At 45.2% G+C, this 25,444-nt stretch overlaps 1 protein-coding gene across 1 annotated transcript; it reads left to right on the top strand.

The window, feature by feature from the left end:
- The first annotated feature begins 22,881 nt into the window (after positions 1-22,881).
- On the top strand, positions 22,882-24,444 carry LOC122940541 (E3 ubiquitin-protein ligase TRIM39-like). The gene has a single exon (XM_044297139.1). It carries the CDS (start codon positions 22,924-22,926, stop codon positions 24,442-24,444), a length of 1,521 nt encoding a protein of 506 aa, XP_044153074.1. The 5' UTR covers positions 22,882-22,923.
- Positions 24,445-25,444: the final 1,000 nt, after the last annotated feature.

Raw genomic sequence — 25,444 nt, 5'->3', positions numbered from 1 at the left:
GCTCTGTACAGAAGAATTTTATACTGTGACACATTATGGTGGGTACTATGGCGAAGGGGGGGAGAGGAGTACTATGCGGTCATCTACGGGGGGCACTAAGAAGGGGTATTTTATACTTACAAATTATGGTGGACACTGAGGGCATCTACTGGGGCACTATATATGGGGCATTTTATACTGGTACATTATGGGGGGGCACTAGGAGGGAGGGGGAGATGAGCACTATGGGGGCATTTACTGGGGGCACTATATAGGGGTATTTTATACTGTCACATTATGGGGGCACTATGGGGACAATAGCTCAACTAGGGGCATTACAAAAGTTATTTTGCACTGTCACATTATAAGGAGAATTATTTCTACTGGGGGGGGGGGGGCATTATGGTGGGCTTTATTACTCCCCCATAAGATAAAACACAACATCAGCTCCGCCGAGCCCCCGGCCAAAGTGTGGAAGTGGCGTCTGAGATCCCCAAGGGCCAAGTAACTGTAAGTGTTCATGTGGAGTATGTTTGTTATACACATATAGCCTACACTGTGCCCCACAATATACAGTATACCGCTACACTGTGCCCCACAATATACAGTATACTGCTACACTGTGCCACACAATATACAGTATACCGCTACACTGTGCCACACAATATACAGTATACCTCTACACTCTGCCACACAATATACAGTATACTGCTACACTGTGCCACACAATATACAGTATACCGCTACACTGTGCCACACAATATACAGTATACCGTTACACTGTGCCACACAATATACAGTATACCTCTACACTGTGCCACACAATATACAGTATACCTCTACACTGTGCCACACAATATACAGTATACCTCTACACTGTGCCACACAATATACAGTATACCTCTACACTCTGCCACACAATATACAGTATACCGCTACACTGTGCCACACAATATACAGTATACCGCTACACTGTGCCACACAATATACAGTATACCTCTACACTGTGCCCCACAATATACAGTATACCGCTACACTGTGCCCCACAATATACAGTATACCTCTACACTGTGCCCCACAATATACAGTATACCTCTACACTGTGCCCCACAATATACAGTATACCGCTACACTGTGCCCCACAATATACAGTATACCGCTACACTGTGCCCCACAATATACAGTATACCGCTACACTGTGCCCCACAATATACAGTATACCTCTACACTGTGCCCCACAATATACAGTATACCTCTACACTGTGCCCCACAATATACAGTATACCTCTACACTGTGCCCCACAATATACAGTATACCTCTACACTGTGCCCCACAATATACAGTATACCGCTACACTGTGCCCCACAATATACAGTATACCTCTACACTGTGCCCCACAATATACAGTATACCGCTACACTGTGCCCCACAATATACAGTATACCGCTACACTGTGCCCCACAATATACAGTATACCGCTACACTGTGCCCCACAATATACAGTATACCGCTACACTGTGCCCCACAATATACAGTATACCGCTACACTGTGCCCCACAATATACAGTATACCGCTACACTGTGCCCCACAATATACAGTATACCGCTACACTGTGCCCCACAATATACAGTATACCGCTACACTGTGCCCCACAATATACAGTATACCGCTACACTGTGCCCCACAATATACAGTATACCGCTACACTGTGCCCCACAATATACAGTATACCGCTACACTGTGCCCCACAATATACAGTATACCGCTACACTGTGCCCCACAATATACAGTATACCGCTACACTGTGCCCCACAATATACATTATACCTCTACACTGTGCCCCACAATATACATTATACCTCTACACTGTGCCCCACAATATACAGTATACCTCTACACTGTGCCCTACAATATACAGTATACCTCTACACTGTGCCACACAATATACAGTATACCTCTACACTGTGCCCCACAATATACAGTATACCTCTACACTGTGCCCCACAATATACAGTATACCTCTACACTGTGCCCCACAATATACAGTATACCTCTACACTGTACCACACAATATACAGTATACCGCTACACTGTGCCCCACAATATACAGTATACCTCTACACTGTGCCCCACAATATACAGTATACCTCTACACTGTGCCCCACAATATACAGTATACCGCTACACTGTGCCCCACAATATACAGTATACCGCTACACTGTGCCACACTATATACAGTATACCGCTACACTGTGCCACACAATATACAGTATACCTCTACACTGTGCCCCACAATATACAGTATACCTCTACACTGTGCCCCACAATATACAGTATACCTCTACACTGTGCCACACAATATACAGTATACCTCTACACTGTGCCCCACAATGTACAGTATACCTCTATACTGTGCCCCACAATATACAGTATACCGCTGCACTGTGCCACACAATATACAGTATACCTCTACACTGTGCCACACAATATACAGTATACCTCTACACTGTGCCCCACAATATACAGTATACCTCTACACTGTGCCACACTATATACAGTATACCGCTACACTGTGCCACACAATATACAGTATACCTCTACACTGTGCCCCACAATATACAGTATACCTCTACACTGTGCCACACTATATACAGTATACCTCTACACTGTGCCACACAATATACAGTATACCTCTACACTGTGCCACACAATATACAGTATACCTCTACACTGTGGCACACAATATACAGTATACCTCTACACTGTCCACACAATATACAGTATACCTCTACACTGTGCCGCACAATATACAGTTTCTTCTGTATGAATGTCCACAAATTAAATCTCCAGAGTCAATACAGGACGATAAAGTCAGCAAGTGTCATATGGGGGGGGGGGGGCCTTATTGTTTTTTGCCCCAGGGCCCCATTTCACCTAGAACCGGCCCTGCTCGTTGTCACAAGGGTATCACGACCTATCGCTGACCCTGTGGTGCCTGGGGTCATAAGGTTGCAGCAGGGGGCTACTCGCCCAATTTCAAGGGATCGCTCTATGACTTGGTAGTTGGAATGGATTCCGGTCCAGGTTTTCCTGTTTTGGTTTACTATACTTTTTGTCCTATCTAGGTATCGGTAGTTTTCCTTTCAGCTGTTCTGGGTCTGCCACTCTCAGCCACTGTCATGGTGGGGAGTGGGGGAAACTCCCCACCGTATAATGTAAAGGGATAAAGGGGAAGCAGCTAGGCCAGGATGCCTGAATCAGGGAGCAGGTCACCTCCTATTGCATCCCTAATCCTCACCCTAACTCCTCACCGTATGAGCGGACCTGGATGGTAGGACGGCTCATACCAGGATACCTATGGCCCTGAGTCGCCCTGGTAATCCCTCACATAGGAGCAGGGGAGAGACGACCTGTTCTTCCCAGACATGGATGAACAGGAGTCTCAAATGGCCTAGCAGCAGGGAAAAGGGAAGCCCATACACAGCTAGAGGATCGGCAGGCAAGAACAACAAGACTACTCACTTACCTGCCGAAGCCTGCACAACTGGAACCCGTGCATAAGCACAGGAGCCCGAACACACAGCAGGTCACAGTACAAACTACCACACAGGAATCCAGCATACCTACTCTTCCAGAGCCCCCCATGCTCACACAGTGCATGGCAGCCCCAAGCAGCGCTGCATACAGGCTTATGGTTCACCCCTCCGGGAAACCAGCCCCCTCTCGGAGGTAACACACATAAAGGGAAACGTCTTGCACACATGCAGGGACAAACACCAACAACATCCCAGACGTGCAACAACAAACAAGACGTACAACAAACTCAAACCCATACCATAAACAACACACCAGGAGGGGAAGGAAGACAAGGAGGAAACACACAGAAACTGGGAAGACCTTGATGACCACAAGGATGGCACTCACTGGACAGATGGTAAAGCCAGGAGCAGTGAACCACCAGCATACACCAAGCCTGGAGAAACACTGAGCTACAGGCTTCCAGCAGAAGCTAAATAGCCCAAAGCGACCACACCCAATCAGGGGGTTAACCCTTACAGCACCAGAGAGGGGAAGGCTACAACTTAAGGGGGAAGTGCATACACCAGCCATCACGTTGCAACCGGCAACAGCATGCGAGGCAACCATGTCACGGCGCACATAGCCAAAGCCGAGATACTGCCACCACATGCCATAACAGCAACACGTTGCCACCGGCAACCGCAAGCATGGCACAAGTGTCATGGCGCACACAGCAAAGGCCATGACAGCCACTATTTAGTCTCTCTTCCTACTTCCCTTGTTGCCAGATATAGACTTTCCTTTCAGGTTATCTTTTCTGACCTCAGGTGGTGTTGCTGTGGAGCCTGCTGGAGCAGTTGGAACCAGTGCGGTTGGATCTCCGGTCCGCTTCAGTTTGTTGTATACAGTTTGTTGTCTCCCTTCAGGGATTATATGTGGTGTTTGAGTTGGGTAAGTCAGGGACGAGGCACGTGATCGGCGTACGGGTAAGCAACCCGTCTAGGGACGTCAGGGTAGCCAGGTGCCAGTGCTAGGTGAGTTAGGGGTCACCACTCCTCCCTCTCCCTTGTATTAGGACACCCTGTTTCTCTTACCTCTGCCCCGCATGTCTGGTACTTGCCATATCGGACGTGATATTATATCTGGCCCTTATTTTGGAAAAAAAAATAAAAGTGTGTATTTTATTTTATTTTTTTAAGATCCACTATGGATCCTATTGCTGCTTTGGCAAAGCAGCTGCAAGGTCTGTCTCTTGAAGTGACAGAATTGAAGGCGTCGGTCCTTCAGCAGCAGCAACTGCAGCAGTCCCCAGTGTTTGCCATGGGTAACCAGGTTAATCCGGAACCTAAGGTTGCTCTCCCTGACAGATTTTCTGGAGGAAGAGACAAATTTGTGGTGTTCTGCGAAGTATTTAAATTGTATTTCAGGCTGTGCCCAAATTCCTCAGGTAATAAGGAACAGCGGGTGGGGATTATCATCTCACTTCTTCAAGGGGACCCTCAATCCTGTGCTTTTTCGCTGCCAGCTGGTACCCAGGCCCTCCGGTCGGTAGAGTTTTTTTTTAGGCCCTGGGTCTCATATACAATCACCCTGACCGAGTCTCTCTAGCTGAGTGTAGATTACGGCTTCTTCAGCAGGGAGATCGGACAGCAGAGGTTTATTGTTCTGAATTTCAAAGGTGGGCCACGAATACTAAGTGGAATGACTCGGCTCTCAGGAGTCAGTTTTGCAAAGGGTTGTCAGAAAAGGTAAAAGATGCGCTTGTGCTGTATGAGACTCCTATATCCCTGGAGGCAGCTATGTCGCTATCTATAAGAATTGATAGACGCCTTGGGGATAGGCTGAGGAGTTCTTGCCCCCACTGACTTTTCTCAAGCAGGAGTCAGCTGGTCCTGACTCAGACAAACCTATGCAACTAAGGGGAGCCACTCGTCAGGTTGGTCCTCCTGGGGCTCGTCGTAAATCTGTTACCTAATGTTATGAAGAGTGATCAGATGAATTGCATAGTCCTTCTTTGCCATGAAAATTAACTTAATCCCAAAAAAACCTTTCCACTGCATTTCATTGCTGTCATTAAAGGACCTGCTGAGATCATTTTAGTAATCGTCTTGTTAACTCAGGTGAGAATGTTGACGAGCACAAGGCTGGAGATCATTATGTCAGGCTGATTGGGTTAAAATGGCAGACTTGACCTGTTAAAAGGAGGGTGATGCTTGAAATCATTGTTCTTCCATTGTTAACCATGGTGACCTGCAAAGAAATACGTGCAGCCATCATTGCGTTGCATAAAAATGGCTTCACAGGCAAGGATATTGTGGCTACTAAGATTGCATCTCAATCAACAATTTATAGGATCATCAAGAACTTCAAGGAAAGAGGTTCAATTCTTATCAAGAAGGCTTCAGGGCGTCCAAGAAAGTCCAGCAAGTGCCAGGATCGTCTCCTAAAGAGGATTCAGCTGCGGGATTGGAGTGCCACCAGTGCAGAGCTTGCTCAGGAATGGCAGCAGGCAGGTGTGAGCGCATCTGCACGCACAGTGAGGAGAAGACTTTTGGAAGATGGCCTGGTGTCAAGAAGGGCAGCAAAGAAGCCACTTCTCTCCCAAAAAAACATCAGGGACAGATTGATCTTCTGCAGAAAGTATAGTGAATGGACGGCTGAGGACTGGGGCAAAGTCATATTCTCCGATGAAGCCTCTTTCCGATTGTTTGGGGCATCTGGAAAAAGGCTTATCCGGAGAAGAAAAGGTGAGCGCTACCATCAGTCCTGTGTCATGCCAACAGTAAAGCATCCTGAGACCATTCATGTGTGGGGTTGCTTCTCATCCAAGGGAGTGGGCTCACTCACAATTTTGCCCCAAAACACAGCCATGAATAAAGAATGGAACCAAAACCCCCTCCAACAGCAACTTCTTCCAACAATCCAACAACAGTTTGGTGAAGAACAATGCATTTTCCAGCACGATGGAGCGCCGTGCCATAAGGTAAAAGTGATAACTAAGTGGCTCGGGGACCAAAACGTTGACATTTTTGGTCCATGGCCTGGAAACTCCCCAGATCTTAATCCCATTGAGAACTTGTGGTCAAGGCGGGTGGACAAACAAAAACCCACTAATTCTGACAAACTCCAAGAAGTGATGATGAAAGAATGGGTTGCTCTCAGTCAGGAATTGGCCCAGAAGATGATTGAGAGCATGCGCAGTCGGATTGCAGAGGTCCAGAAAAAGAAGGTCAACACTGCAAATACTGACTCTTTGCATAAATGTCATGTAAATGTCGATAAAAGCCTCTGAAACGTATGAAGTGCGAGTAATTATATTTCACTACATCACAGAAACAACTGAAACAAAGATCTAACAGCAGTTTAGCAGCAAACTTTGTGAAAACTAATATTTGTGTCATTCTCAAAACTTTTGGCCACGACTGTACATAAGATTCGTCGTATGGGTGGGGGCCCTCCATAATGAGGTTATTTCTTGCTATGTCCTGGAAGGGCTTCCTACTTGTATGGTATTAGGTCTTCCCTGGTTGGTAATGCACAATCTTGTTGTTGATTAGCAGGCCAGAGAGATATTGGAGTGGAGTAAGCATTGTAGGGACAATTGCTTAAATAGCAGTTGCTCAGCCACCTCCATTAACACCTTATCAACATTCGTGAATGATTTTAAAGGTGATAGCGCTGCCAAATGTAGATGAGTGAGGTCAGGAAATATCAGGCTCTTCTCATGCAACCAAACATCAGAGTTACAGCAGGGATAGCCCTATCACGAACGATCCTTCTGCGGAGGTTAGAATTTTGTGCACATAGTGAAGATCCACCAGAAAAATAGTCTTTAAAAGTTTTATTATACTCACAAAGGAGATGAATAAAAAAGCTTTGAACAAACATCCACACTCATGGATCCGAGACCTCTATCCTCTCCCTCTCATTCCCGACCTATTTGTGGCAGGCGCAGCACTATGAAGTGCCTTTTGCGCTGTGGCATTAGAAGAATTTTGGTATCTTTGACTTTTAGTCTAACCAGACAGTCTATTACTCTGTACTTCCTCTAGTGCCGTTCTATGGAAACAGTAGGTTTAAAGAGCACACCAAATGCTTGAAATAACTTCTTTATTAACTTCAACTTTTCTTCATATATAACACTGCCGCCTCCGCAGCAGATAGTTCATGTACATAACACGTGTTGAAAAGATATCATAAAATGGCGGTATGCATAAGATGGTGGTTCAACTGTTCAATCTTGTCATTCGACATAAAATGGTGGATATATTTCTCTCTTGAGTATCTGTACTCTCACTTTAAGTTATTTAAGCACTTTATGATCTCTCTGAGAGGTATATCTGAGGTCTAACTAATAGTTCCACACAATAGAGTTACAGGTGGCACTGCTGATATTTATCAACACAACCGAGTGCTTTACAAACGCCTCTTGATACCTCCAAAAGACCAGTCACAGCGGTGCACAATCCGTAAAATATAGTCATCCAAATCTTCCTAAACAAGGTGAAGAAAATAGGCAGCACTCACCACTGGTTCTTTGCTTCTTTTTATTTCATGAAAGCAGATTACATGCGGCTGGGTAGCAGTTTGCCAAATTCACATACAGTGTCGACGGCCGTTTCGCGCACGAATGATCATGCTTCCTCAGGCCACTACGTCAGCACGTATCTACGTGCTGGCCTCTTATACCAAGCATGCAGTTGTCATGTCTAACTAATAGTTCACTTGCTGAATTTTGTGGCAATATGCAGTTAGCAGTAACTATTTGCAGATTGGTTGAGTATGATCTGGAATGGTTGTATGCAATTTGGATTCCAATGTGGAATTTGAATTGTGAACTTTGTAGTTTGCAATTGAATTTGTGGTTTGCAATTGGTGGAACTGTAAGTAAACACACATATAACTGGTTCAGTATACAGTTCTAATCACTATATTAACAGTAGGAACATTATATAACTGTTTTAAATACCTATTTTGGCCTCTCTGCTTCCATAAAACACAGCTCTTAGTGGAGTGAATGTCTGTTCAGTTTCTCTTCTCTGGTGTAATGATTCCAGCAGCTCCTTCTAGGGGAATTTCCCATACAAGCTGTCTGTGAGGCTGGCTGTGATTGGTCAAGACTCCTGCCCAGCTACAACAGTTTAACCTTATGCTTTCTGTTTTTTCTGCAGTGTCATTGAACTTACCTTACATTATATAATGAGTCTTAAAGGCATATTATCTTTTCTGCTTCTGTGAACACAATATTTAAGTTATATGACATCCAAACATGAAGTCACAGTAAATAACTCTGCTTTTGTCTTTAACACACAAACATAGGAACTGTATTAAGGTTATTGGCAGGTCTAGCTGTATAAACATAAGCTATATTAGCATCCTAGGACAGGTCATAGCTGGCCAGCTACACTATTTAATCATATTGCTGGTGCAAAGTGGTTTTCCAATATCCAAATGAGCCTCTAGGAGCAACGGGGGCGTTACCATTACATTTAGAGGCTCAAATCTCTCCGCATCTTCCGCACCCTCTGTAATCTGATTGACAGGACCAGGCAGTGAAAATGACAGGACCAGGTGTGATGACAATCAGGATATGTCATCAATATCAGATCAGTGGGGGTTGGACACCTGGCACCCCACCGATCAGCTGGTTGAAGAGATGGCCTCACTCCATGCAAGCGCTGCCTTCCCCTCATGGTTTACCTGCTCGCGTCAGCATCGCATCGGTAAGCAGGTGTAATTACAAGCTGATCAGCTGGAGCTCAGGGTGTCAAACCCCTGCCGATCTGATATTGATATCCTGAGGCAGGGGCGTTGCTAGGTTAAAACATTCAGGGCCTGGGGCCCTGATGTTTTGTCCCAGGCCCCAAATGTCCTGCCTGCTAGATACAACTGTATTGCCATCCACAGGATGGCAATGCAATTGAATCTAATGTGGTGGAAGAGCTGAAGGACCTGTGGTGACATCACAGGTCATGTGACCAGTAAAACAGTCAGTGGTTGAGAAGTACCTGCACTGATGTCACCATCGTGTAACCAGTGCAGGTGAGGTCGGTGATGAAGAGGAGAAGAAGCTGAGGTGATGTCTGCTACATCAGGAGAAGTAAGTGAAGGGAGAGGCAGAGCAATTCTGGGAGTTGTGGTTATTTACTGGGACTGTATGTTAGGGCTGAACGGAGGGATGTTATGTACATGGAACTGTATGTGGGAGGTGGCTGGGGAGGGGGTCATGTTATTTACATGGGAGTGTATGTTGGAGGAGGCTGGGGCAGGGTGATGTTATTTACATGGGACTGTATGTTGAATGCGGCTGTGGTAGAGGATTGTTATTTACATGGGACTGTATGTTGGAGGAGGCTGGGATAGGGAGTGATGTTATTTACATAGGACTGTATGTCGGATGGGGTTGGGGGAGGCAGTGATGTTATTTACCTGGGACTGAATGTTACAGGGGTCTGAGGGAGGGAGTGATGCTATTTACGTGAGACTGAATGTTCACGGGGCAATGTTTTTTACGTGGGACTGTATGTTGAAGGTGGCTGGTGGAGGGAATGATGTTATTTACATGGGACTGAATGTTGACGAGTGTTGTTTATATGGGAATGCATGTTGGAGGTGTCTGGGGAGGGGATTATATTATTTACTTGAGACTGTATGTTGAAGGCGGCTGGGGAGGAGGTAATGTTATTTACATTTCACTGTATTTTGGAGGGGGCTGTAGATAGAGAGGGATGCTATTTACATGGGACTGTATATTGGAGGGGGCTAGAGAGATGGTGTGATGTTATTTACATAGGATTTTATGGCGGAGGGAGGGAAATAGTGTTATTTACATGGGACTGTATGTTGGAGGGGGTGAAGGGAGGGGAGTGATGTTATTTACATAGGAGTGTATTTTGGAGGGGGCATGAGAGATGGTGTGATGTTATTTACATGGGACTGTATGGTGGAGGCGGGAATATAACAACAGGGGGCACTGCAAATCCAGGTGACATTATAGGCGTTCTTATTACTACTGAGGGCTCTATAGGAGGGACTTATAGATCCACCTTATTTCTACTATGAGAACTATGGGGGCCTTTTTTGCTACTGAGGGGTCTAAGGGAGCTTTATTACCACTGGGGAACAATAGGGGGCCTTATTTGGACTGGGGGCTCTGTGAGGGTATTATTAATACTGGAGGGCTCTTCTACTAATAGGGGCACTCTTGGGGAGCATTATCACGGTTGGGGGCACTGTAGGGGGCAGTATTACTATGAGGGCACTATTATTTCTTCAGGATAGTATTTGGTGGTATTGGGGAGCACAGTGAGAAGCAGGATAACAATGTGGGGACTCCAGGTTGGGGGATGATGATAGAAATGCAGAGACGAGGCGCGGCTGAGAGAAGTTGTACGGACCGAATGGAGAAGATAATGACAGAGAAGATCTACATCAGAAGAGACGTCACCTGGACCTGGGAGGCCCTGGATGTGACAGATATGTGCTGCTGTATAGCAAGTACAGCAAAATGCAGTGTGTGGGGGGAGGGGACGACGACTTAGAGAACTGGGCCATATTCATTGGGACTTGGGCCCCGGATCTTTTGAGACCCTAGCAACACCCCTGTCCTGAGGATAGGTCATCAATATTAAAATCTTGGAAAACTTCTTTAAGTCAATCAATTAATTAGAAAAAAAACAAACTTCAATAAGTCCCACTCTCTGATTCCTGCCATGTCGATGTGAGTTCAGAAGATTCAGGGCCCGCTGCAGTAGCAGTCCTGAGCTGATGTCTTGGGGGGTTCCTCAAGTTGCAAGAGGATGCAGAGGATGACCGAGGAAAAGGTATGTCCTCATCGCTAGTGAACTCAGATGCAAGCATGGAATATTTATTTTTGGTGTAGACCTGAAGCATGGTCTGAATCACTCTATGTGATATTGCTTACTGGAGGTGATTGTGAAGGAAGGGAGATTGCAAATTCTTCGAGATGCAGGGGACTAAGAATGGACTCCTTTAGTCGTAGATAACTGAACAGAAGAAAGAGCCCTAGAGGGCAGGGAGTGATGGTGAAAGATTGACACCAACACGTGGCAGGTGTGCAGGACTTGCAAGACTGTAAAGTAGTCCAGAGTGCTCCAATTTTCAAATCCAGCCATGACCAACAAAAAGCATCAACTTCACAAGGAATCAATGCAATAAAGGAGCTCTCTTCCCCTTGAATCAGTCAAATCTATTCTAAGTTTGCTACTTTAATAAACAGTTGTGATGGAAATGGTCTGAACTGTGGTAAACTGTAGCTTTATGGCCGGACAGGTTCTTTCTGGCGCCTGAATAGGAATGATGCTGAAGGTTGACTGACTCGGGAAACAGGGAGGATCAAGGGATAAGAACAAACAGATGGCAAAACAAGCTCGAGCAAAGGTAAGAAGCCTTGATTCTTACATTGCCCTCTGTTTCTTCTTTTCCATGCCTCCCTCATCCCAGGTAAGATAGTTTCTGTGTAGCTCTGTCCAGTTTATAGTGACAAAGAACTCTAAGGTCTTTCCAGCACTGGTGGTGTGAAAAAAGTTTAGGTACTTCATGAGTATATGGATCTGGTTTCAATCTGTGGGCTGGTTGCATTGTGTTTGCTTTTGTTGGTTTGCCTGTTGTATTAGTGTACTGAAGGTATGTGCAAGAGAAGTAGTGTGCAGCAATAGAAGGTGTTGCCCTAAAATGTTTTCGGGGGTAGCCACAGAGAGCGCCCCAAGAGCTTCTAATAAGTAGTTAAAGGACTACAGGTTTCCAGCTTCCAAGCGACAGGTTTGCCTCCCCGCTGAAGCTGATGGTATTTATGGTAGTCAGGAGAACTACAGATTTCCGGCTCCATAGAGAGTAGGGTAGGAGTCCCCTCTGGCGCAGATAAAGATGAAGCTAATTTAGAGATGGGCAACACCCAAGTTAGAAAAAGGGACTGAAAGAGATCCCAGCTGCAGAAGTGGTGAGGAAGAGAGAAGGTAGACAGGCAGTGAAGAACATCAGAGGACTAATGAACGGTGTAGACATGACACCCCAGGTGGTAAACTGAATCCTGAGTAGTGGGAACAAGCATGTAGGGAAGACAAAGGGTGGCTGAAAGATGGCAAGCTCACAGAACAGCAGAAGTCTGGCTGCGAGTATCAAGGGAAGTGCATAGAGGAGGTCGTAGAAAGACAAAGTGTCAAGTATTATTTTGAATGCTATCATGATAATGTTAAACCACCTCCCTAACAGAGAAAGGTAAAAGTAAGTCCACCACCCTATAATGGTCCTGGGGGATGGACCTGCAGAGTCCAAGATTGAAGAGAGAGTTGTGCTGCGTGTGGGTCTCCTTGTCCACACCACATGAGAGGACTGTATTCTGTGTTGACCGTGCCCGGATCACTGTCCCCAGAGACACCCATGTTTTTAGTGATGGCTGGGGTGGAGGGGCAGTGCGGACGACACTCCGGAGGTGCCAAACCTTAGTATGGGAGGGATGCGGACATTGGATCAAACTGGTCCATCCTTTACCCCTTTGGTGAGACCCCAAACCCATGTTGGAGTGACAGTAGGATAGGTTGTCAGCTCAATCTATGACTTTGTCAAATATGTCCCAAGAGAAGGGAGAGCCAGTGGAAAAGTTATTTTCTTGCATGGAAATGGGATATGAAGCAAGCAACAAGATGCATCAGAGGATTTTAGGGACCACTTTTTTAGATGGACCCAGGGGACCCAGTGAAAGTCACAAAGGGGATAGAGCAAGATCGGAACAGGAGAAGAACTCGCCCTCTAAGAGTAGGAGGTAACTTTGCCCAAAATCAGGGCGGTAAAGAGCAATGTAACTTTGCCTGTTATAACTGTGGGAAGCCTGGTCACATAGCTAGGAACTGTCAGTCAGATGCCATATCTCAAACAGTCTGAGACTTAAAAATAAATAAATAGGAGGTTGTGAAGGAGATTGTGTCCCCTTGTAAGACTTCTTTGTACCTAGAGAAAAAAGAAAAGTGAGAGGGGCAAACCCACTCAGTACTGGATGGTACATGATGACCTATGAAGCTACAGTTCTGATCACCCCCATTGTGCCCAATCCACACACCTTGTTGGCTCAGGTTCCTGCTACCTCTACCCACTTCACTGTGATTGCCAATGCTTTCTCTTCAGCACCACTACATCCAGACATTTGGTATGTGTTTGCCTTCGCACATGAGGTTTGATGGTCCATTCTAAGTGTTGTTGACCACAAGCACATCAGTGAAGCTCAAGGAAAGCCTAATCGGATCCACGCCAGCCATTGCAAGAAAGTGCGGAGCCCGGAGACTGGAAAAGATGGTGTTTCTTGTTCCCCCTTGTAGAACTGCTGATCCTGAATCAAAGAATATAGATTCTAAATGAGATAGTAAAAATCGGTTTCTGGGCCGCAAAGAAGTTGTGGAAAGGGAAGAACAAAGCTGATACATTCCAATACTTCCAGCCCAGTGACCCATGAATAGTATCACCTAAAGATTCAGAGTATTAATAGTTTTTATGTTAATAATACACATAGATCTAAGTAGCACCACATAGAGTACTCAACTCAGAAAGTGAAGGATACACATATACCTATAATCAGTTATTACATGTAGTATTGTTTCATTAGATGACATGTCCTAACTTCTATGCTTTTTCCTTTTCTAGGATCAGGTCAGCACTTGGAGGCCACTTCATCTCGATTCGTAACAGGTTGTTGTGATTGGTGCAGATGTTGAGGACTCCAGGGTCAAGGGGAATCAGGCGAAGACGTCCTGCGTTTGATACAAGGTCAAGTGAAGTACCTGGCCCTGGGTGTCCTGCCCATCTGCTAAAATCGCAAAAGGAGGGAATTGTGATGGAAATGGTTTGAACTGTGGTAAACTGTAGCTTTAAGGCCGGACAGGTTCTATTCTTTCTGTCTTTCATATGATGTTGGTGATGAATGCTAACCTTGAGATAAGATGTCGGACACGCATTTTAACTACTAAGATGCTGTTAGTATGGTCCGGAAATATTGTCTTAGATGAATAACTAATCAAATTACTATTTTTGATTTCCACCCCCTTGTCGGTGTGCCTCCTTTGACTCAGTTACCTATAGACTGTATGTTTTGATAATACGGTTAAGAATTTGCTTGGGAACGCAGCGAGTCTGTGTCCTGTGTGTAATTCTCCCCATCTCGTATATTCTTTTATCTAATCAGGAACCATGCTGGGAGGGCAGAAAAGCACAGATTGCGCTCACACTGTACTCCTTAAAGAGACAGAGAACAATATGCCTGAGTCCATTCTATCTACAGTCATGGCCAAAAGTTTCGAGAATGACACAAATATTAGTTTTCACAAAATTTGCTGCTAAACTGCTTTTAGATCTTTGTTTCAGTTGTTTCTGTGATGTAGTGAAATATAATTACACGCACTTCATACGTTTCAAAGGCTTTTATCGACAATTACATGACATTTATGCAAAGAGTCAGTATTTGCAGTGTTGGCCCTTCTTTTTCAGGACCTCTGCAATTCGACTGGGCATGCTCTCAATCAACTTCTGGGCCAATTCCTGACTGATAGCAACCCATTCTTTCATAATCACTTCTTGGAGTTTGTCAGAATTAGTGGGTTTTTGTTTGTCCACCCGCCTCTTGAGGATTGACCACAAGTTCTCAATGGGATTAAGATCTGGGGAGTTTCCAGGCCATGGACCCAAAATGTCAACGTTTTGGTCCCCGAGCCACTTAGTTATCACTTTTGCCTTATGGCACGGTGCTCCATCGTGCTGGAAAATGCATTGTTCTTCACTAAACTGTTGTTGGATTGTTGGAAGAAGTTGCTGTTGGTGGGTGGTTTGGTACCATTCTTTATTCATGGCTGTGTTTTTGGGCAAAATTGTGAGTGAGCCCACTCCCTTGGATGAGAAGCAACCCCACACATGAATGGTCTCAGGATGCTTTACAGGTCCTTCTAAAAAAATTTGCATATTGTGATAAAGTTCATTATTTTCTGTAATGTACTGATAAACATTAGACTTTCATATATTTTAGATTCATTACACACAACTGAAGTAGTTCAAGCCTTTTATTGTTTTAATATTGATGATTTTGGCATACAGCTCATGAAAACCCCAAATTCCTATCTAAAAAAATTAGCATATCAGGAAAAGGTTCTCTAAACGAGCTATTAACCTAATCATCTGAATCAACTAATTAACCCTAAACACCTGCAAAAGATTCCTGAGGCTTTTAAAAACTCCCAGCCTGGTTCATTACTCAAAACCGCAATCATGGGTAAGACTGCCGACCTGACTGCTGTCCAGAAGGCCATCATTGACACCCTCAAGCAAGAGGGTAAGACACAGAAAGAAATGTCTGAGCGAATAGGCTGTTCCCAGAGTGCTGTATCAAGGCACCTCAGTGGGAAGTCTGTGGGAAGGAAAAAGTGTGGCAGAAAACGCTGCACAACGAGAAGAGGTGACCGGACCCTGAGGAAGATTGTGCAGAAGGACCGATTCCAGACCTTGGGGGACCTGCGGAAGCAGTGGACTGAGTCTGGAGTAGAAACATCCAGAGCCACCGTGTACAGGTGTGTGCAGGAAATGGGCTACAGGTGCCGCATTCCCCAGGTCAAGCCACTTTTGAACCAGAAACAGCGGCAGAAGCGCCTGACCTGGGCTACAGAGAAGCAGCACTGGACTGTTGCTCAGTGGTCCAAAGTACTTTTTTCAGATGAAAGCAAATTTTGCATGTCATTCGGAAATCAAGGTGCCAAAGTCTGGAGGAAGACTGGGGAGAGGGAAATGCCAAAATGCCTGAAGTCCAGTGTCAAGTACCCACAGTCAGTGATGGTCTGGGGTGCCATGTCAGCTGCTGGTGTTGGTCCACTGTGTTTTATCAAGGGCAGGGGCAATGCAGCTAGCTATCAGGAGATTTTGGAGCACTTCATGCTTCCATCTGCTGAAAAGCTTTATGGAGATGAAGATTTCATTTTTCAGCACGACCTGGCACCTGCTCACAGTGCCAAAACCACTGGTAAATGGTTTACTGACCATGGTATTACTGTGCTCAATTGGCCTGCCAACTCTCCTGACCTGAACCCCATAGAGAATCTGTGGGATATTGGGAAGAGAAAGTTGAGAGACGCAAGACCCAACACTCTGGATGAGCTTAAGGCCGCTATCGAAGCATCCTGGGCCTCCATAACACCTCAGCAGTGCCACAGGCTGATTGCCTCCATGCCACGCCGCATTGAAGCCTCCTGGGCCTCCATAACACCTCAGCAGTGCCCAGGCTGATTGCCTCCATGCCACACCGCATTGAAGCAGTCATTTCTGCAAAAGGATTCCCGACCAAGTATTGAGGGCATAACTGAACATAATTATTTGAAGGTTGACTTTTTTTGTATTAAAAACACTTTTCTTTTATTGGTCGGATGAAATATGCTAATTTTTTTAGATAGGAAATTTGGGTTTTCATGAGCTATATGCCAAAATCATCAATATTAAAACAATAAAAGGCTTGAACTACTTCAGTTGGTGTGTAATGAATCTAAAATATATGAAAGTCTAATGTTTATCAATACATTACAGAAAATAATGAACTTTATCACAATATGCTAATTTTTTGAGAAGGACCTGTACTGTTGGCATGACACAGGACAGATGGTAGCACTCACCTTTTCTTCTCCGGACAAGCCTTTTTCCTGATGCCCCAAATAACCGGAAAGAGGCTTCATCGGAGAATATGACTTTGCCCCAGTCCTCAGCAATCCATTCACCATATTTTCTGCAGAAGATCAATCTGTCCCTGATGTTTTTTTTGGAGAGAAGTGGCTTCTTTGCTGGCCTTGATGACACCAGGCCATCTTCCAAAAGTCTTCAACCTCACTGTGCGTGCAGATGCGCTCACACCTGCCTGCTGCCATTCCTGAGCAAGCTCTGCACTGGTGGCACTCCGATCCCGCAGCTGAATCCTCTTTAGGAGACGATCCTGGCACTTGCTGTACTTTCTTGGACGCCCTGAAGCCTTCTTAACAAGAATTGAACATCTTTCCTTGAAGTTCTTGATGATCCTATAAATTGTTGATTGAGGTGCAATCTTAGTAGCCACAATATCCTTGCCTGTGAAGCCATTTTTATGCCATGCAATGATGGCTGCACTCGTTTCTTTGCAGGTCACTATGGTTAACAATGGAAGAACAATGATTTCAAGCATCACCCTCCTTTTAATAGGTCAAGTCTGCCATTTTAACCCAATCAGCCTGACATAATGATCTCCAGCCTTGTGCTCATCAACATTCTTACCTGAGTTACCAAGACGATTACTGAAATGATCTCAGCAGGTCCTTTAATGACAGCAATGAAATGCAGTGGAAAGTTTTTTTGGGAATTAAGTTAATTTTCATGGCAAAGAAGGACTATGCAATTCATCTGTTCGCTCTTCATAACATTCTGGAGTAGATGCAAATTGCTATTATAAAAACTTAAGCAGCAACTTTTCCAATTTCCAATATTTATGTAATTCTCAAAACTTTTGGCCACGACTGTACAATGGTGTTATAGTAGGGTTCATCTGGTGCAATTTTACTTGGTCTGTAATTATCTTCTGACCAAGCAGGCTAGACTTCCTAAGAAGGTTGAGGTTCTTGTTTTGGGACAATATCCATGTACAATAAGGCACAGTGGGCGTTATGTCTGTTCTCCTAGGACAGTGATGGTGAACCTTTTAGAGACCGAGTGCCCAAACTGCAACCCAAAACCCACCTATTTATCCCAAAACGGCAATTACAGTGATACCTCGGTTCACGAACTTAATTCGTGAACTGACTCTGGTCGCGAACCGAATTGGTCGCGAACCGAGGCACATTTTCCCATAGGGTTCAATGTAAATCCGGTTAATCCGTGCTGACCTTTTTTTGGGGGTTTTTGAAGCACAAAAATATGAAACAAATTACAATACACATTAGTACAGTATAGTAATGTATAAAGAGAGGACACTAACCTTGCTTGAGATGACTTCTGGCATGGAGGAAGGCAGGTGGGAGGCAGTTATTGTTTGGAGGGAGAGTCCCCCTCCATAAGGACATCAGGGGGATCTCCTTCAGGGGTTTCCTCTCTCCTTTGTCTCCTAGCTGCAGGCTCAGTTTTTCTGAAAAATCTGTCCAATGTCACTTGTCTCTTCCTGCGCTGCATAACCCTCCGGAAATGAGAGACCACATTATCATTCATGAGATTTAGCACTCTGTTCACGACAGTTATGTTGGGGTGGTGCTTTTCAAAAAAATCATGGCACTCATTCCATTTTTGCATAATGGATTTTATGGCATCACTGCTAACCTCCTCCCTTTCTTCCTCTTCCTCAGTGGAATGCTCCTCAAGAAGTGCCTTCTGCTGCTCACTGTGGAGTTCAGTAAGTTCTTCCGTGGTCAGCTCCTCCCTATGTTCCTCAACAAGCTTTTCCACATCAGCACCATCAACGTCCAGACCCATACTCTTGCCCATGGACACAATTTCCTCCACTACCTCTGCATCAGACCCTTCAAAGTCATGTTCACGTTCAGCGACACATTCTGGCCACAGTTTCCGCCAGGCTGAATTTAGGGTTCGGGGAGTGACCTCTTCCCAGGCTTTGTCAATGAGGTTAATGCAGTGGACAACATTGAAATGTTTCTTTCAGAAGTCTTTCAAAGTCAAGGACGTCTCTTCAGTGACATTAAAACACCTAGTGAAGAGCGCCTTTGTGTACAGCTTCTTGAAGTTGCAGATGACTTGCTGGTCCATGGGCTGCAGAAGTGGTGTTGTGTTGGGGGGGAGGAACTTTACCTTGATGAAGTCATACTCAGCATCCATATCATCCACCAAGGCTGGAGGGTGTGCCGGGGCATTGTCCATCAGAAGAAGGCACCTTTCAGGCAGCTGGTTATCAGAAAGATATTTTATGACGGTGGGTGCAAACACCTCGTGCAGCCATTCCATAAACAATTGCCTTGTGACCCAAGCTTTGGCATTGGCTCTCCGCATGACGGGCAGTCTGGCCTTGTTCACATTTTGTTCCCTAAATGCACGAGGGGTCTGAGAATGGTACACCAGTAGTGGTTTAATTTTTAGATCGGCGCTTGCGTTGGCACACAGCAAAAGGGTCAATCTGTCCTTCATGGGCTTGTGCCCTGGTAGTGCCTTTTCCTCCTGCGTGATATAGGTTCTGTTCGGCATTTTTTTCCAGAAGAGCCCTGTTTCATCACAGTTGAACACTTGTTGAGGGACGTATCCTTCTGTCTTCATGAATTCCGCAAAGTCTAACTTGTAGGCTTCTGCTGCGGCCTTGTCAGAACTGGAAGCCTCACCATGTCTAATCACACTGTGGATGCCACTTCTCCTGCGGAATTTTTCAAACCACCCCCTACTGGCTTTAAATTCGTCACTTGCTGCACTTGTAGAGGGGCTTCTTTGCAGTAAATCACTGTGCAATTTCCTAGCTTTCTCACAGATCATAGCTTCACTAACGTTATCACCTGCCAGCTGTTTCTCATTCAACCACACCAACAAAAGTTTTTCCACCTCTTCCAGCACTTGCGTCCTCTGCTTGGTTAACATTGTTACTCCTTTTGCAACATCAGCTCCTTTGATGGCGGCTTTGTTTTTCAGAATAGTCGAGATTGTTGACTTTGCCATCTTGTACTCCGAGGCCAGATCAGTCACACGAATACCACGGTCATGCTTTTCTATAATTTCCTTCTTCAGCTCAATGGTTATTTTCTTCACAACCTTGCTGTCACCTTTACTACTGCTCTGCACTTTCTTTTTGCCACCATGCTTGCGCTGCACATTCTTGTCACCTGCATTTCCACTTTGCACATTGTCACTTGCATTTCCACTTTGCACATTGTCACTTGCATTTCCACTTTGCACATTATCACTTGCATTTCCACTTTGCACATTGTCACCTGCATTTCTGTTCTTGTCACCTTCATTGCTGCTCCGCACTTTCTTCTTTCCACTATGCTTCTTGGGAGCCATATTGGGTGTCCAGTGAACTGTACAGTACTGTATGTGCTAAAAAGCACACCAAAAAATCACTTAAAATGTTTGCAGAGTACTCACAGTACTTCTTTCTGTGTCTCTTCTTTTCTCCACGGTCTTCCTACAGGAAGTCACGACCATGTGACAGCCTGGAAATAGCATTAAAATGGCCGCGGCTCCTGTTCGTGAACCGAGGCGGAGTTCGTGAACCGGAGCATATTTTTATGAACTTTTCTGTTCGTGAACCGAGTTGTTCGTGAACAGAAGCGTTCGTGAACCGAGGTATCACTGTATCCCTGAATACTACAGTCCAATAGTATATCTTCCATGTACTTTATAATTTAGTTATAATAGCCTGCCTACATTCAGTGTGCTACCTGTGCCGTTCATAGCTCACCCTTTGCTGATGAATGGCAGGAAATGTCTAAGTCATATTGGTACACCACAGACTTTTTCCAGGGTGTGGGTGCCCACAGAGAGGGCTCTGAGTGCCGCCTCTGGCACCCGTGCCATAGGTTCACCACCATTGTCCTAGGGTATCATTTGTATGTTGTAGATCATGTGTAATTAAAGTGTCACGGAAGGTGTACAGGAAACAAGACAATGCAACATGAATATATGACTCACTGGATCCAAAGCTAAGGAACCAAAAGGGAGACCCCTGCATAAGACCTGCCACTTTCCCTGGCTGCTCAACCTATGCAAAAATCCTAAAGGTGGATGGTTGCATATCCACGTACCTCGACTATATAACACCTGAACACCCTACAATAGTGAGGGGACACGACCACCGGCTCCCTACACCAGACACGGAGGGAGTCAGGGTCACCTGGGATCCAGCAAACAGAAAATAACAAATAAATGTACAGCACTTAACTTTGTAGCAGACTGGGAAATAGGATCAGCATGCACACACACTCCAGGAAGAAGTATAAGCCGCCCAGTAATGCATTATGGGGAGGAATTTAAAGGGATGCAATCAGTCCAACTGCATGACAGCTGAGAGAGGCTAACGAGATGAGGAACTGAACACCACAACAAAGAAAACTCAAGGAGGAGGTTCTGAAAGGCTTCTGTCAGAGATTCTCAGCTGTCTGGTTGTGACAGTACCCCCCAAAACCGTCTCAAGCATGGATCCGGTTTCACTTTTGGCTGAACGCTTCCAGGGTCTTTCATTGGAGGTAGCTGATCTCCGTAAGACTTTTTCTCAGCTTCAAGTGACCGGTTCAGCTTGCGTTCATGGAGTTTGTTCTGAGCCTAAGATCTCGCTCCCGGATACGTTCTCCGGGGGTATTGAGAAATTTGTGCGTTTTAGAGAGGCTTGCAAACTCCATTTTCGCCTTCTTCCCCATTCCTTTGGTGATGAGGAACGGAGGGTTGGGATCATTATATCGCTGCTCAGGGGTAACGCTCAGTCCTGGGCCTTTTCGCTGCCGGAGGGGGCACGGCCTCTCCGTTCAGTGGATGAATTCTTTTTAGCCCTGGGTCAGATATATGATGATCCGGATCGTATTGCTCTGGCTGAGTCTAGACTACGTCTATTATGCCAGGGTAAACAATCCGCAGAGATATACTGCTCAGAATTTCGGAGATGGGCAGCTGATACTGGTTGGAATGATGCTGCACTCCGAAGTCAATTTTGCCATGGTCTTTCAGAGGGATTGAAAGATGCATTTGCCTTTCATGAGAGGCCTATCTCCTTGGACTCTGCTATGTCTCAGGCCGTTCGTATTGACAGGCGTCTTAGAGAGAGAGGAGAGATCTCTCCTTCCTGTCATACTCAGTCCCAGGACAGTGCAGCGGTCTCATTCTGTGCGCAGGGGTCTCAGTCGCTGTCAGCCCCTTCTGAGCAGGAGCCCATGCAGCTGGGGTTGATTGCTTCTGACAATAGAAGATTCAGCTTGCATGGGACGGTTTGTTTTTGTTGTGGAGGTATAAATACTTTGGCAAATGTTTGTCCCTCTAGGAGATTCAGGCAGTTTTCTGGGAGTAATAAAGAAAACTAAAGGAGGAGGTTCTGAAAGGCTTCTGTCAGAGCTTCTCAGCTGTCTGGTTGTGACATATAGGTAATAAGGTTATTGTATTGCTGATGGAATATCATCAATATGCCCCACCAGCTGTTGTAGAGTAGGTGCCTACGCTGGGTTTACGTATATATGACCTAAAATGATGCTCAAAGGTAAACTACACTTTCTTAGGGTTGTCAGATACTGTATATCAATCAAAGACAGAGTGCACTTTTGTTGGCTTCCTTTATAACGCACAGAATAAGTGCAGGTCTCTTTTCTGGAGGAGTTTCCTGGCATAGAGTTGAACTGTTCACGCCCACGGACAAAGCTCAATATTAAAATGTGATTATCAGTTGTACTTCCTGCTATCACTAATGGCGGTTGCAGATCCGAGATCTGAGCTACTGTGCTCCATCGATATGGAAATCTTTAAAGACCCTGTAACGCTGCCGTGTGGGCACAGCTTCTGTCGGGATTGTATCACCAAAACATTTGACCATCAGGATAAGGATGACCTTAGATGTCCTGAATGCCAGCAGAGGTTTAGCCGAAGACCTGGACTGAAAATAAACTTTCGGCTGAGAAATATAGCGAAGGCATGTATTCAACCTGGCCAAGAGGCAACCGGGATTCTCTGCACCTTCTGTGACTTTCCAGTTCCTGCAGACAAATCCTGTTTGCAGTGCGAAACCTCAATGTGTGGTACACATCTGACAAAACACAACATGGGGACATCGGAGCACACTTTATTACCCCCAAGCACTGACCTGAAGAACAGAAAGTGTCCTACTCACAAGAAGATCCTTGAGTTTTACTGCATGGAGGACAGTGCTTGTATCTGTGTGTCCTGCAGGTTGGATGGAGATCATAAGGGACACAAAGTGGACATACTTGATAAAGCTGCTGACCATAAGAAGAAGACCCTGAAATCTGAAGTAGAGATGCTGAGATCACTGCAAGAGGTAAGGGAACAAAAAATCCAGAGTCTGCAGAAGAGTAGGACCAGACTGTATAAGAAAACTGCAGTTGTGTCTAAAAGAGTCACTGATCAATTTCAGAATTTAAGGAAAGAACTTGGGATTCTAGAACAGAAAGTCCTGAGCGAGATCCGCAGACAGGAGAAGATAATGTCAGTCTCCAGTACTCATCTGATCCAACAGCTGGAAACAAAGAACAAGGAGCTGTCCAAGATGATCGGCGACATGGAGACGCTGATGAGGACAACCGATCCACTGGCCATCCTACAAGATCAGGAATTTGAGAAGGATGACACCAGCAACCGTGAAGAGGACACAGAAATAGAGGAAATCCGAGGTCCAGGAGATTTACAAACAGACACAAACCTAAAATCTTTATTCGAAGATGTTTATAATATTGTAAAAAGTGTAGAGAACGGGATCTTTAGGTATGAGCCCACAGACATAACACTTGACACAACAACAGCCGGTAAGAATATATACATCTCCGGGGACTTATGTAAAGCACATGTTACAGACCAGAGCTACCCCGAAACACCGGACAGCTTTGAGTATCCTACGGTTCTAAGTATAGAAAAATTTAACTCTGGAAATTATTACTGGGAGGTGGACACTGGTGAGTCGGGGGAGTGGAGGGTTGGTGTAAGCTACTCCAGCATAGCCAGGAGAGGACGAGAGTCCTTGATAGGAGACAATGACAAGTCCTGGTGTTTGCGCAGGTATTGTAATCAAATCTATGCAAGACATGACTGTAAAGACGTCCGTATACCAAACAGTACATTAGATAAAAGACTGGGTGTATATCTGGACTATGATGAGGGTAAACTGTCCTTTTATCAATGGACAGATGGTCTGAGACATTTGCACACCTTCACTGCCAAATTCAGCGACAACCTCCATGCTGCCTTTGGCTTTGTGGCTCGGTCAGGCGAACTAAGTTGGGTGAAAATATTTAAAGGATAAACAGGATATACCATAAATGTGTGATCGATGTGGGTCCCACTTCTGGGACTCACACCTATCTCCAGATCAAGTGGGCCACCATCCTTTTCTGGCCTGCTGAGGTAGTCGCTGGCCACTTATATGGAAGTCACATAAACAGCTACACACACTTGGCTAACTGCAAAAAAGTGAACGGAGAGAGCCGTGTGTAGCTGCCACCTGTCATTCATTCAGGACTCATCTCAGGTTAATTTGCATATACACCCAAAGCTATTAAAATAGCTCAGCGGTGAACTAGCAAAACCATTAACAGATTTATTTAACCAATCACTGGCAACAGGAGTCGTCCCAGAAGATTGGAAATTAGCAAATGTTGTGCCCATTCACAAGAAAGGTAGTAGGGAGGAATCGGGCAACTATAGGCCAGTAAGCCTGACATCAGTAGTGGGGAAATTAATGGCAACCATACTTAAGGAGAGGATTGTGGAACATCTAAAATCCCATGGAATAAAAGATGAAAAAAGCATGGGTTTACTTTAGGGATGTAACGAGCCCCTGCTCGCTCTATTCTGCTCTCACGGCACTCCCTGATGTGACCACAATATCTGCTGGTTCCGCCGTTGATGATCCGGCCTCAACGCTCGTGTCGTTTTAATTCTCACAGAACTAACACCAGTCAGGCTGTATGCGAGTTCAAACTGACAATTCTTTATTGAATGCATATATTTATATTGACAGTTGGAACACCTCTTTCAATTGGTAAATTGTAAAACCCCCTCTGATTGGCTATGCAAATGAGGTAAGCAGGGATTAGTTCAAGAGCTTGGCTGGGAGGCAGATGGGTGTGGCCATTGTCTCCTATCTAGGGAGATTCTTTTTGGTCAGGTCCGTCAGTGGTTTGGCTATGTTACTATAGTGGGGTACAAACTTTCTGTAGTACCCGGCTCTCCTTAAAAATGCAAGTACCTGGGCCTTGGTTCTGGGAACCGGCCAGTTTAGGATGGCCTCGATTTTTGCAGGC

The sequence above is a fragment of the Bufo gargarizans genome, chromosome 6 (assembly GCF_014858855.1).
Source record: "Bufo gargarizans isolate SCDJY-AF-19 chromosome 6, ASM1485885v1, whole genome shotgun sequence".
In the NCBI taxonomy this organism is placed as follows: domain Eukaryota; kingdom Metazoa; phylum Chordata; class Amphibia; order Anura; family Bufonidae; genus Bufo; species Bufo gargarizans.
The sequence above is the reverse complement of the archived record's forward strand: the minus strand, read 5'-3'. Positions and strand labels throughout refer to the sequence as shown.

Excerpts from the sequence above, each read along its gene's own strand:
- LOC122940541 (XM_044297139.1), top strand. The coding sequence starts at position 22,924 with ATGGAAATCTTTAAAGACCCTGTAACGCTGCCGTGTGGGCACAGCTTC.